Below are 14,416 nucleotides of genomic sequence, written 5' to 3' on the forward strand. Positions count from 1 at the left end.
AAAGAGAAAGCAACTTTCCGTGGGAGAGAAGCACATTAGATCTGATGGGTTTTTTTTCATTTTTTACAGAAAATTTAGTAATTATCATTTATAGATACTGCCGCGATCTCAAGGACAATTATGAAAGTGTTCACTTTTTAACAACAAAAATGGGAATTAAATGACTACTTAAAGCTTACGTTGCAAAATACCTACACTGAAAGTAGATTTATTTGTGACTTGAAAACTAGTTACTGCTAGATTAATCTTCTAAAATTCCTTTGAATTATTTAATAAAGTTTGGGCTTGGTTTTGTTACAAAAATAATAACAAGTTGTATTAAGATTAATATATGAATTCTTTTAATTTTTATTTTTTTTTAAAAAAAACCCAACAATAAAACCAGTCCCAGGATCATTTTCAGAAGAATTTTCTACTGGCTACCTCCTAGGAGAACTTCTACACAAATATGGTCTTCAGGATGACTTTCATCAGTTTTCACAGAGCAGGTTAGTACCTATGGATAACACAGCTCTTACAGAAATCAGACAGGATATTTATTTTTTGGTTATGATTTGCTAATCCAGAATGAGAAAGACATGTAGAACTTATTAAGATTTGATACATTTACCAGTAAGTCAAAAGCTACTATGGATTAGCTTCGTATTTCCATAGAGACTGATCATACTACTGCAAGAATTTTGATTGTAACTATCATAGCAACAGGTGAGACCAAAAGTTCAACAGGCCTTCAAGGATGTCTCTACAATTGGAGATACTGACACTGACCCCATGAGCTGTTTAGAGCCAGGAATCCAGAGGTGTAGTGCGGTGGTGACCATTACACCTTCACTAAAATGAAAATGGTAGAGATCTATTGCGAGGCTCTGAGTAAAGCCCTGAAGGAAGATTACATAAGAATTTATAAGCTAACAAGTAAACTTATGTGGTATAATATCCACAGTGAACAAGAAGTTGAAAAATCTTAGCCTTGGGCAGGGGGAGCTGGTGGGTTTGTCTGCAGAGGTGTGTGCTCATGTAAGATCTGTTTCGCCAAGTCAAGTGGCTGCAGAAGGAGCTCAGTAGATGGTTCACATCACAGATGATGAAAAGGAGATAGACTGGATCTTCTCTGAGATACTGCAGATACAGGAACCTGAATGTGCAGCTGTGCTGAGATGGAGGCAATGAGAATCTGTGCTTCTTGGGTTGGGAAAAGGAGGTGACTGGCAGCTGGTGACTTCTGGCAAGAGAAGGAAGGTTCTTGCTTCACTTGGTGATCTGCAGCTGCAGAACAGGTTCATTGCCTTGGTAGCAGATGAGAGGCTGATGGCTCTGTGCAACAAAGCATCTGAGCTGAAGAAGCCCGAACCCTACAATAGCACCAGGATTAAAGGTGAGTGGTAGTAGTAGGAGACTTTCTCCTGCAGGAGATGGAAGTGCCCACCTGCTGACCTTGTATGCTAGGCAGGGAGGTTTGCTGCTTGCTGGGGGCTGGGTCCAGGACTGTGGAGGTTCATCCAGCCCTTGCATTGTTACCCCCGTTGCTCTTCTATGTGGGCACCAAGGATACTGCCAGAGGGACATGGAGCATATGAAGAGTGGCTCTAGAGGCAAAAGTCAAAGGCATGGGGCCCAGGTGTTTTTTTCCCTCATTTCTGCTGGTGAGGTGGAAGGGCTTGATGAGGAGTGGATAGATTCTACATGTCAGCAAGTGATTGTGCAGCGGCTGTCAAGCGGGGATTTTTTTTTTTGCAGTCGTGGGATCCTCTTTGAAGATGGAGAACTGCTAGGAAGAGATGGAACCCACCCAACCAAGTTGGGCAAAAGCATTTTTGCCAACAGTCTGGCAAACCTGGTGAGAATAGCTTTAAACTAGGAATGAAGGGGAAACGAGATGATTACTCTCAAACAGGGGAGGAAGTGGTGACCTAGACTGGCAAGCAAGAGGAGAAGGGTGATGTGAATAAGAGGGGCAAAACAGTGCAGATGTCTGCCCACCCCAAATGTATGTACGCAGTTAAGGAAGTGCTGAGAAAGCACCATTATGGGAGAAGTGTTCACAGTTTTTCTGGTAAATCAACACAACTGGCTGCCTCTCTGAAGTGTCTTGTCTCTACATCAATGCATGCAGCATGGGGAACAAACAGAAGGAGCTAGAGCCCTGTGTGCAGTTTAAGGACTACGGTATCACTGGAATCACAGGCAGTGGGATAGCTCACACAACTGGGGTACTGCCATGGCTGGACATAGGCTCTTTAGGATGGTGTCTTATCTCATGCAATGGGTTATGAGGGGGGGTGAGTGTTTTAAATTCCCCAAGAGCCTGAGTACTGGTGGAAGAGCTGGTCTCTGCTTGGCAGAGCAGCAGGGCGGGCTGAGTCACCACAGTGACTCAGAGGAACAATTTAGTTGGTAATTTATGTTAAATGACAACTTCAGTGAGTGAATGGAGACAATATGGCAACAATTAGCTGATAACTTGAACAAATAAAGGCAGTTGGGTGATGTGACTATTTTCCTAACAACCGGTCAATGGTCAATTCATACAAAAGTTATACACATGAATATATGTGAGAAAGAGAGAGAGCGAGAGCAGAAAGATGAAAAAGAGAGGAGATAAGAAAAGGGGAATCACCAGGCTTGGATCCTGTGTTGTCATAGAGTAGCAAGCTTGGTCTGTGGGTCAACAAGGACATACATGAGGTGTTGTGTTGTCTTTGTATAATAATTTTTCTTACACATGTGCAGTGAGTTGTTCCAGAAGGTTGTTGTTTTCTCTGGCTTGTACCTGCACAGTTAGCCAAGTTCTGTCTCTAGGCAACAACAGGAGGGAGAGGGAGAAAAGTGGCCCACTGCCCCACCTCCACAGTGCTCTCTCCGCTTATCCCCCACAGGGCATTTCACTCGAGTTATTTGAGACATCATCTTTATGAACAGTTCATTATTTATGTACATGTGACAGATGGACAAGCTGGGAGGGTGAGGAGAAGGAGTTTCTCTTTATGTGAGAGAGCAGAGAAAATGCGTGGACCTCTACCTTGGGATGGATAATGGCCAGTTAAGGTTTTATATGTTAGGATTAGAGGAAAGGCCAAACTGGGTGATGCTGTGCTGGCTGTTTGCCACAGATCATTTGATTAGGAAGAAGTACATAAGGTTTTCTTGAGACAACTGGAAGAATTCTCATTTTTACAAACCTTGGTTGAATAGGAAACTTTAACCAAGTTGGTATCCACTGGAAGAGAAACACCGCCAGGCACAAGCAACCAGGAGGTTACTGGAGTGCATTGACAATAGCTTCCTGAGAGATGTGATTGGGGAGCTGAAGAGGGGAGATGTTCTACTAAGCCTCATATGTACTCACAAGGGAGGTCGGGTGCAGCGTTGACTGCAATGACTGTGAGAGATGGTGGGGTTTGTGATCTTGAGAGAAGTGAACAAGCTAAATAAGCAGCATCAGAACCTTAGGTGTCAGGAAACCAGACTTTGTCTTGTTCAGGGATCTGCTTGGAAGGATCTTATGTAAAATGGTCCTGGAGAGAAGAGAGGTCCAAGGCAGCTGATTTTTTTTTTTTAAGTTTTTTTTTTTTTTTTTTTTTCTTGCAAGGATCGTCTGCTTCAAGAATAATCCCTCTCAGTGTGACTAAAACTGAACAAAGGCAGCAGGAAATACAAATGGAAGAATAAGGTGCTGCTGACAAAATGGAAACACAAAAAGGAAGAATACAAGATGTGGAAACAGGGTCAGATGATCCAGGAAGAGCACAGAGACAGTCTTGAATATGTAGGGATGGCTTTAGGAAAGCCAATGCCCATCACCAGTCAAAAATGGTGAGGGACATGGAGGGCAATGAGAAGGGTTTTTGCTGGTATCTCCACAGCAAAAGGAAGGGTAGAGAAAACATGAGCCTGCTGCTGATGAGGGCACAGGACCCAGTCAAAAAACCCCATCAGTGCTTACATTGAGGAAAACACTATGTGTGCTCCCAAAATTTTTAGCATTCTTTCCAGGGCTCTGAAATCTCTTGATTGACTTCAGACTTTTGTTGTGACATCATTTGTACTCATGTGGAAGAGCAGGAATGGGTAGTAGTCTGAAGGTTGTACTAAGCTCTTGAGTCTTGTGTTGACATTCCTAATTTGGGCTCCAGGGAGGCAGCAAACTTCCTTGAAAATAGAGTCTGGTCTGTAAACAGGGGCTGCACAGGAGGGAATCCCCAGTGACCGTAACTCACTGTTGTTTCTTCTTGGCACTGGTCTTAATGTAGGTTTTGTTGTGAGGGCTTGGCATATCTGACCTTGGCAAGACTGCTTGTGCAAGTTCCTCCTCTATCTCATTATATGGCGTTGTCCACCACACCCAGGGCATTCTACCTGTTGTGTAAGGGTATCTTAGACAGTAAGGAGAGGTTTTGCTTACAACTCCATGCTGTAACCTTCTTCCACCCCTCCTTCTCCCTTCTGATGCTGCCTTCCTCCTGGACAAAGCAGACCCCTTAATAGTGGCCACGCAACCTAGATGGCAGAGTACAGCTCCATTGATGAATCTTTATCTCAGACTCTCGAATACTCCTCAGCCTGCCATGCAAAAGGATGATGTATTAATCCCTTCTCTGTCTTAGTCTACTGGTAAAACTTGCACTCAGAAATGCCAAGCCCCTGAGACTAGCAGGAAAGTCTGCAGCAGGAAAAATTTACCCTTGGTGGAGGAGGATCAGCTTAAGGAACATTTATGTAAACTGACAGTACACAGGTCCATGGGACCTGATGGCATATACACACACATGCTGAGGGACCTGGGTGGTGTCATTGCTATGTCACTCTCAATAATCTTTGAAAGATCTTGGTGATTGGAGGAGATTCCTAGGACTAGAAGAATGCAACTGCCACTCCTGTTGTCAAGAAAAGCAAGAAGGGGAAACTGGGGATGTACAGGCCAGTCAGCCTCACCTCAGTCGCTGGGAACCAACGGAACAAATAAGCATGGAAACCATTTCCAAGTCTATTAAGGACAAGAAGATGATTTGGAGTTGTCAGCATGGATTTATGAAGGGGAAATCATGCCCGACTACATGACACCCTTCTACAGTGAGGTGATGGGCTCAGTGGCTGAGAGAAGATCAGTGCATGCTGTTTACATTGACTTTTCATAGAGTCATCTAGGTTGGAAAAGGCCTTGAAAATCATCCAGTCCAACCATTAACCTCACACTGACAGTTTCCAACTACACCAGATCCCTCAGCGCTATGTCAGCCTGACTCTTAAACCCCTCCAGGGATGGGGACTCCACCACGTCCCTGGGCAGCCCATTCCAACACCTAACAACCCCTTCTGGAAAGAAATGCTTCCTAATATCTAGTCTAAACCTTCCCTGGTGCAACTTGAGGCCATTCCCTCTTGTCCTATTGCTTGTTACTTGGTTAAAGAGAGTCATCCCCAGCTCTCTGCAACTTCCTTTCAGAGAGCTGTAGAGGGCGATGAAGTCTCCCCTGTCACTTCCCTGTCCCTGCTGGCCACGCTATTGCTGACATAAGCCAGGACACCATTGGCCTTCTTGGCCACCTGGGCACACTGCTGGCTCCTGTTCAGCCAGCTGTCAATCAACACCCCAGGTCCCTCTCTGACTGGCAGCTCTCCAGCCACTCCTCCCCAGGCCTGTAGCGCTGCTGGGGGTTGTTGTGGCCCAAGGGCAGCCCCCGGCATTTGGCCTTATTGAAACTCCTCCAGTTGGCCTCAGCCCATGGCTCCAGCCTGTCCAGGTCTCTCTGCAGAGCCTCCCTACCCTCGAGCTGATCAACGCTCCCACCCAACTTGGAGTCATCTGCAAACTGACTGAGGGTGCACTCGATCCCCTCGTCTAGATCATCAATAAAGATGTTAAACAGGAGCGGCCCCAACACCGAGCCCTGGGGGACACCACTCGTGATTGGCTGCCAACTGGATTTAACTCCATTCACCACAACCCTTTGGGCCCGGCATCCAGACAGTTTTTTACCCAGCAAAGCCTGTCCCCATCCAAGCTGTGAGCAGCCAGTTTCTCCAGGAGAATGCTGTGGGAAACGGTGTCAAATGCCTTACTAAAGTCAAGGTAGACAACATCCACAGCCTTTCCCTCATCCAACAAGCAGGTCGCTCTGTCATAGAAGGAGATGAGGTTTGTCAGGCAGGACCTGCCTTTCATGAACCCATGCTGACTGGGCCTGAGCATCTGGTTGTGCCACACATGTTGCGTGATGGTACTCAGGATGAGCTGCTCCATCGGTTTCTTGGGCACCAAAGTCAAGCTGACAGGCCTGTAATTTCCCAGATCACCCTTCCCACCCTTCTTATAGATGGGCGCCACATTGGCCCATTTCCAATCTGTCGGGACCTCCCCAGTAAGCCAGGACTGCTGGTAAAGGATGGAAAGCGGCTTGGCGAGCACCCAGCCAGCTCCTTCAGCACCCTTGGGTGTGTCCCATCCGGTCCCATGGACTTGTGTGTGTCTGTGTGATGCAGCAGGTCACTGAATGTCTCCTTCTGGATTGCAGGGGGGTCGTTCTCCTAGTCTGACTTCTGGCTGATGAGGCTGGATTCCCTCAGTACAACTAGTCATGTTATTAAAGACTGAGGCAGAGAAGGCATTAAGCACCTCAGCCTTTTCCTCATCACTTGTTACCATGTTTCCTCCTGCATGTAGCAGGGGATGGAGGCTCTCCCTGGACTTTCTTTTGCTGCTCACATACTTATAGAAACATTTCTTGTTATCTTAGACTGCTGAAGCCAGATTAATTTCTAGCTGAGCTTTAGACCTCCTGATTTCTGCCCTGCATAGCCTCACAGCCTCTTTGTATTCATTGTGAGTGGCTAGCCCCTTCTTCCAAAGGCTGTAAACTCTCCTTTTCTCCCTGAGTTGCAGCCAAATTTCCCTTTTCAGCCAGGGTGGTCTTCTCTGGCACTGGCATCTCTTACAGCACCTGAGTACCACCTGCTCCTGTGCCATTAAGACTTCTGACACTGTCTTCCTTAACATTCTCATAGACAAACTGATGAAGTATGGACTAGGTAACTGGAGAGCGAGGTGGACTGAACACTGGCTGAACTGCCAGGCTCAGGGGTTTGTGATCAGCTGTGTGAAGTATAGGTGACAGTCAGTGATTAGTGGTGTAGCCCAAAGGCTCATTCTGAGACCAATACTGTTTAACATCTTCATTAATGACCTGCATGATGAGACAGAGCGCACCCTCAGCAAGTTTCCAGAGGATACAAAACTGGAAGGAGAGGTTGATACACCAGATGTCTGTGCTGCCCTTCAGAGGCACCTTGATGGGCTGGAGAAAAGGGCTGCAGAAATGTCATGAAGTTCAGCAAAGGGAAACGCTTCTGGTGAGGACAACCCTGTGCCTTCAGTACCAGCTGAGGGCCAACTGTCTTGAAAGCAGCTTTGCAGAGAAGGGCCTGGAGGCCCTGGTGGAGAAGCAGTTGATCATGAGCCAGCAATGTGCCCTTGCAGCAAAGGCGACCAACAGTGTCCTGATCACATTAAAAAGAGATGGCACTGGTGAGACCACATCTGGAGTGCTGCATCCAGTTCAGGACTCCCCAGTGCAAGAAAGATGTAGGGAGAGGCACTTGGAAGATCTTGCGATGTACGGGAAGAACAGGGAACTAAAGGTCTTGTAATGTACAGAAAGGCGTATATAAAGCAATTGTGCAGTTAATAGAACAAACAGCAACCACCATATTGGCGTTTGTGCTTTTGTTCCCACGAAGGTTTTAACTTCCTGCAGGTGTTAGCTGTAATCTGAACACCGCATTTCTGTGGCTTAGCAGATAGAAAAAGACAGCTAATGCCTTACCACAGCAGAAAGACATGGATATATTGGACCAGGCCCAGAGAAAGACCCTGATAATTCCTAAGGTCTGTAAGAATCTGGCATACAGGGAGAGGGAGGAAAACTGTATGTGATGTTCTTTACCACGGTATTTCATTAATTTTTAAAGATAAATAGATGCTTTCATCTCTCTTCTTATTTTCTTTCCTAATTATTACTGACATTGATCTTTTGAGAACTACTGAGAATTGAGGCAAGATTTTCACAATTCCAAGATTCATTTTCTGCATATTAAATGAATTATTACTGTGTAATAGTAATTTTACTGTCCTGGAATCCTGCAAGAATGTGTACCTGCCTAATCTTACTTAACATCTATAAAGTAATACTCTTAAAATTTAGAGTGTGCTATTAAGGAAAAGCATTATTATTCATCAATCAGTTGGTAAGCTGGCATCACTTTATTTTGTTTTAACACAGTCCAAGGCAAGATCATAGATGTTGGGGTGGTGATGGAAGAAATGTAGATTCATTTTTTAGGATACGCAACTGTAATCTAGAAGGCACTGACAGAAAAAAATGTTGGGTCATTGTGACTAACTAGTCAAGGTCCACTTACCTATATTAGCTGCTTATGTTTCACAGTTCTTGGACATACAAGCAAGGGAATAATAATTGAGGAAGTGATGCTGCTTTTTAAAAACAAATACTATGGGAAAACTTTCTCCAGTTTTGCTGTCCATATTTAAAAATTAAGGTAGTGCAGTTTTACCTGAACTCTTACAATGATCTTGAAATAAGATTTACAACATTTTTGTATTATGAGGCAAGGTTAAGAAGTTCCATCTGGACTGATTACAGAACAAAAAATTAAGAGATGATATCGCCACAGATTCCCAGTGCATGTGAGGTGATTTCTGACAATAGGGCTCACCTTAACCTTGACTCAATGACAGAAAAATATTCCGTACTTGTAAGCTGCAGTTATGTATAATTGTGTAAGAAACAAGGCATGGACTATTACAGTGAGAATAATGAGCTCCTTGATTATTTCGTTTAGGAATAAGGTGAATACTGTGTTACCAGAAGGTATTATGTTAAAGTTGAACATTTTTGTAGAATTATGCTGTAGCTTTTCTGACCTCAGAAGCTTGTTGGTTTATGTGAAGGAACTACTGTGAACCCAAGTGATAGAGCAGTATGAAAAGCATGATGTTTTGACTCAGATTGAAGTTACGGATTTGTTGGATTAAATTTGATGCGTTAATTGTGATACAGTAATAATTTATTATTATTGGGTTTTGGCCTGTATATCTATTGATCTTGAGCGCTTCCACAGAAGAATCTACATATCAAGAGAAACATTACTTTGCAATCCACTATTTCAGTTTTGAATGTAAATTGCTCGTTGAGACCATAGTCTTTGTTTTCAACACTACTTCAACCCATCTGTCCATTTCTTCTTAATGGAGAAGAAATATGATGAAATGTTGTGTTAATAGATTATATAGGCTTTTAAAATTTCATATATTTTGGCTGTTTAGAGCTCAAGTGGATTGATACAGTTAATCAGAAATTTCATTCTAACTCTGTACTTTTTTTGTGAATGGTATACAGTTAGCTGCAATGGGGCGTGAACTTTTGCTGTCAGGTGCACTTTGTGTGTGCATGTATCAAGATTTATATAACCCAGTGTGTTCTCTATCTTTTCCAAAAGTTGTGCCTAGTAGACCAATGCAGTTACATGTACTGTAGTACTGCCAAAGTGTGTATCACATTACTTTAAGGAAGTAATCTGTGGCTTTTTACCTTTCCTGTCTGGATATGAGATAAATGTCATGACCATGCTTATTGCAGCAAGTTGGAATTGCAAGGAAGTTTATGTTCTGATTGTTGTTTTGTTGTTCTTGTTTTTAATTATGTAGGGTTGCAAATGCAAAACTTAACAATTTTTCTCGCCTGGAGCCCACATTTCACCTCCTTGGTGTACAATTTAATGAGAATGTGGCCCAAGACATCATGACAGGACAGCATGGAGCTGCAACAAAGCTTTTATATGAGTTGTATATTGCTTTAGAAAAAAAGAGGAAGGCAAAACTCACTGGAGTAGCCATGGAAGCAATGAGACCTGCAGCAACTGCAAAGTTTAAGTCTGTTGAAAGTGTTTTGTATCGAGAGGTAACTAACTATGGCTATTTTATATAAATATATAGCATAAAAGGTATTTACATTTACATATAGGATAAAAGATATTTACATGTACTTCTCAAGTATGTTGCATGCTTCTCCTCCCCACTTTTTAAATCTCCTGTTCAAAACACAATACTTATATGCAAAAGAAGCAGTCCTTTGCTATGTCTTATACATAGGCAGTGGGATTATATGGTTTATCTGTGACTCATGAGGATATTGATCATATGTGTTTTGTGTTCCTTTATTTTGGCTCATTCTGTGTTACCTGCTCTGTTTTAAGCTTTCTCCAGACTTAAGATATGTATAGCAACAAAGGCTAGTAGTTGTTCAGCAGCTGCCATTTTAGTCCTTTGATCAGTACAGATTGCAGACTTTATTGTGGTCTAGGTATCAACTTAGACTAATTTCCCCTCCAGGAAACCTATTTATAACTGTGGTGAGCTTCGTGCCACAGTGGTTTGGTTCCTTCTGTTGCAGGTCTCTCCATTTATTTATACTACACTCCAGCCTGCAATAACCATATGCTGAGTAATATAAAGAGGGAAAAACAAAGGGGAAAGAGAGTATTTAAGAGGAAGTCCGTATTGATGTAGTAGATTCTGTTAAGGATATTCTTCTTGTCTTCCAACAGTAATGTTCAGCATGTGCAGACCATAATTTGTTACCAGGATGAGCAATTTTTAAGAAGCTATATATCATTAATCAAATTTAACTAGGTGAAATTTCATTTTTTTTTCCTGGCATACTTCCTGGAAAACAGTCTACAAGCAGAAAGTTTACCAAAAAGTGCAAGGAAAGTGGCAAACAGTTGAAACATCCCTTCACCTATAGTGGGATAACTTAAAGAAGATAAAGCAACTGAGAGTAGCTCCTATCAATAGATAGGTTCAGAATGGCATTTCAGTTGTAGGTTGAGGTTGGAAGGGGCCTCTGGAGGTCACTTAATCCACCCTCCCTGCCCTACGAAAAGTCAGCTAGAGCAGGTTGCTCATGGATCTTGTTCAGTTGGGTCTTGAATATCTCCAAAGTTGTAGATTACGCAGCCTGTCTGAACAAATTGTTTATTACCCTTTCAATAATTCTTTTTCCTTATGTTTAAGTTGAATTTTCTGTATTGAATAGAATGGAATGTAGTTCCAGTAGGAAGGGACCGACAGTGATCATCTAGTCCAACTGCCTGACCAATTCAGGGTGACCAAAAGTTAAAGCATGTTACTAAGGGCATTGTCCAAATGCCCGTTAAGCACTGACAGGCTTTGGGCGTCGACCACCTCTTTGGGAAGCCTGTTCCAGTGTGTGACCACCCTCTCAGTAAAGAAATGCTTCCTGATGTCCAGTCTAAAACTCCCCTAGCACAGCTTTGAACCATTCCCATGTGTCCTGTCACTGGATACCAGGGAGAAGAGCTCAGCACCTCCTTCTCCACTTCCCCTCAGGAAGCTGTAGGGAGCAATGAGGTTGCCCCTCAGCCTCCTTTTCTCCAAACTAATTTTGGCATTGTTCAAGTTCAAATCTTCATGTTATTTTCAATGGAGCTAGACTTGTTCGTCTGAAAAATATTCAACCATGTTTAGATGTTCTGTGTACATTAACACAGGAAAACACAGTTTGAAGTAGCTATTGCAAAAATATAATACAGTTCCTTACTGTTTCTGACTCTTCATTGCTTAATGTTTAATTTTAGCGTCTGAAAACTTTAACGCCACGTCAGACTGATTTGCAACTGCAGCAGATTTCAGAGCAATTTGAAATAAAATCTAAGGCAATAGAAGATAAAATAGCTCGTATACATATTGCAGAACAACAGAAAGTTCAGAAGCTCCAAGAGGAACAAAGAACCCAAGACATTGAAAAGGTGACTCCTTACTTTTTATAGACTTCTGAAGAAGTTTTTTCTTAAGGTCATGCACACAATGAGTTAGTTAAAGCCAGTGTGAATGCTTGTTAATTCTGTGCCACACAGTCATGTTTATAAAAAAACAAAGAAAAGGGGTATGTATGGCAATCATTAATATGTAGATAGAAAGTCAATATACTGTTATAAGATCCTTAGCATCAATATTTAAAAATCATTTAATGTTAAATTGAGAGTTTTTGTGGGTTGTTGTTCATGGAAAATAGTTACAGATTGAAGATGAAGTTTAAATTTCACAACTATATGTGTTTAAGGTGTCCTTGTAAAAGAGGTTTGTGGCATACTTCATTTGTGAAGAAAAGATGAAGCATTGTTCAAAAGCAGGAAAAAGACACAGGGAAGGGGACCTATAGTGGGTATGACCTCAGAGCATCTTCTAGCTCTGTGTAGCTGTTCTGGTAAAGTAAAAAAGGTAAACTAAATTCTTAAGGTATGAAAACAGTCATCCAAAATACAGCCTGTAGTTTATATAGAGGAACTTGCCAGCTATTCAAGGGGTGTTGAACCAGTGAAAGTGAAGTTGACTAGTTTGAGAAGCATTTTATATAGCGAATTAAAGGGAGAGAGTCTTGCTGTGGTTATTTAGCTGTTCTATTGCCACTGCATGAGCAAGAATTAAAAAAAAAGTCCCTGTGTGTATCTAGAAAATACAAGCAATATCCAAAATATTAAAAATATATTTTTTAAAAAATATACTTATTTGATATATTACATATTAATTTTTTTAACATCTTTGACTTTTTGTAAAAAAATTTTTTCTCCACTCAATTCCACCTTTAACTGCATGCATCTGTAGTGCACTTTTAACTTGTATAATTTAAATGTTTGTTGCTTCTTGATCATCTGAGACTAATTGTTCAGTGGTAATATTACCTAATGGTATTCTCAGTTTCTGTACCAGGAAGATGGTATTCTCAGTTTCCATGCTGAATTCTGACCTGAAACAGGTACCATACTAGAGCTAGAATTTAATACGAGTCCTTACATGCCTATTAGGCACTGAGCACAAACTGTTTTTCTTTACAGATGTGCTTCTATTGCTCCACACTATTTGTTAATGTAGACATAGCATTTATAGATGTACCATTTTCTGATAATTGTAGTTAAAAAATATATCTTCATCCTCAAATATTGAGAACATATACTGGTATATTGCTAAGCTGTCAAATTACTCAGAATGAAAAAATGATTTAATTTAAAATGTATTTTACAACATCTACATCTTTTAAAATTGTGATTTACAAGTACAGTGACTGAGAATATTCTTAAGACAAGGTTTAACTGTGGACGAAAGAGAACAAATTTTTTTGCTTTCATGGCATTTCAGTGATCCACTTGAATAAGAAAAAAGAAAGAAAGAAAGAGAAGTAGTTTGTTCAAGCTCGGAGCCTGATAAGCTCTTCTACTTTCTTCCTGGAAAACTTTTCTTTATGGCATAATTACATTTACTTCACCAATATATAGGTAGCATATTAGGGCTGTATCTTGTTTCAGCTCAAGTGTCTGAACACAAGTTGTTGTATATTTAGCATCGCATAGGAGGCAGGAGACAAAATGAAATAATGGCCAGGATTCAAGCAGCCATTATACAGATTCCAAAGCCACCACCAAGCCACACCATAAAAGCTACTGAAGCCAAAAAATTAAAGAAAAAAAGAGAAGCAGAGGTAACTATGTTCTATATTCTTTTAATGTTAATTATATGGACTTGCAAAACATTATTTCTGGAAGCATGTACACTTAGAAATACTGTATTTGCACCATCCAAAAGCTGCTGACACAACTGTTGAAATGATACAGACTCAACCATTGAAAATTAGACTAAATATTAATTTGATTATGATTCTTCATTTGTTACTTAATAAAAATTTGGATTGATGTAAGAGAAGGTTCTTATTGAATAAATACCATAGGTAGGTACTAATTTAATTGCTGACAGTATTTTAGCTTCTGGTCTACTGAGTAGAATATGTGAAATAAAAGCATTAATGTTTCTTTCATATTTGTGCATGATGAAGTTTTGCACCGTAATTTATGAACTCTTCTGTAACACACTATAAAGCTGTCTGCTCTATTAGTAACAGCAAAAATTGACAATAGACTTGGATCCAATCAAGAGATGATATCAATGCAGCAATAAAAAAGATTTCAATATTATCTAGTGCTGAAGTGTACTTGGATTGTAATTTTACAGTTCATGGATTGTATTGTCATAAGGAGTGCAGATATTACCAGTTTCTATAACTATGCAACCATGACAGATATATTTAAATATAGAATGTAGGAACAGAATTGCTTGAGTAACTATTAGGGATAAATTCAAGCTACTAAATCTGAAGTGGATCATAGCCCAGAATATCTTGTTTCAGATCCCTGAATGGTGGGAAGTATGTAAACAACTAGAGTCCTATGTAAAATAAGAATTATCCTGCAGAATTAATAGCTGCAAAATCTTAGGATTTTCTGATTGGTGGACATAGCAATCTAAGAAGAGGGGAGGGGAAAGGAAATG

General features: G+C 41.1%; 1 protein-coding gene across 1 annotated transcript in view; it reads left to right on the forward strand.

Annotated features, from left to right (window-relative positions):
* The window catches only part of SPEF2 (sperm flagellar 2), a 65,233-nt gene that overhangs the window by 502 nt on the left and 50,315 nt on the right, over positions 1 to 14,416 (forward strand). The window contains 4 exon segments of the mRNA XM_074932681.1: positions 386 to 488; positions 9,722 to 9,974; positions 11,674 to 11,844; positions 13,434 to 13,571. Of these exon segments, the coding sequence (XP_074788782.1) occupies positions 386 to 488; positions 9,722 to 9,974; positions 11,674 to 11,844; positions 13,434 to 13,571 (665 nt within the window).

Source organism: Athene noctua, chromosome Z (genome assembly GCF_965140245.1).
Source record: "Athene noctua chromosome Z, bAthNoc1.hap1.1, whole genome shotgun sequence".
NCBI classification, from domain to species: Eukaryota; Metazoa; Chordata; class Aves; order Strigiformes; family Strigidae; genus Athene; species Athene noctua.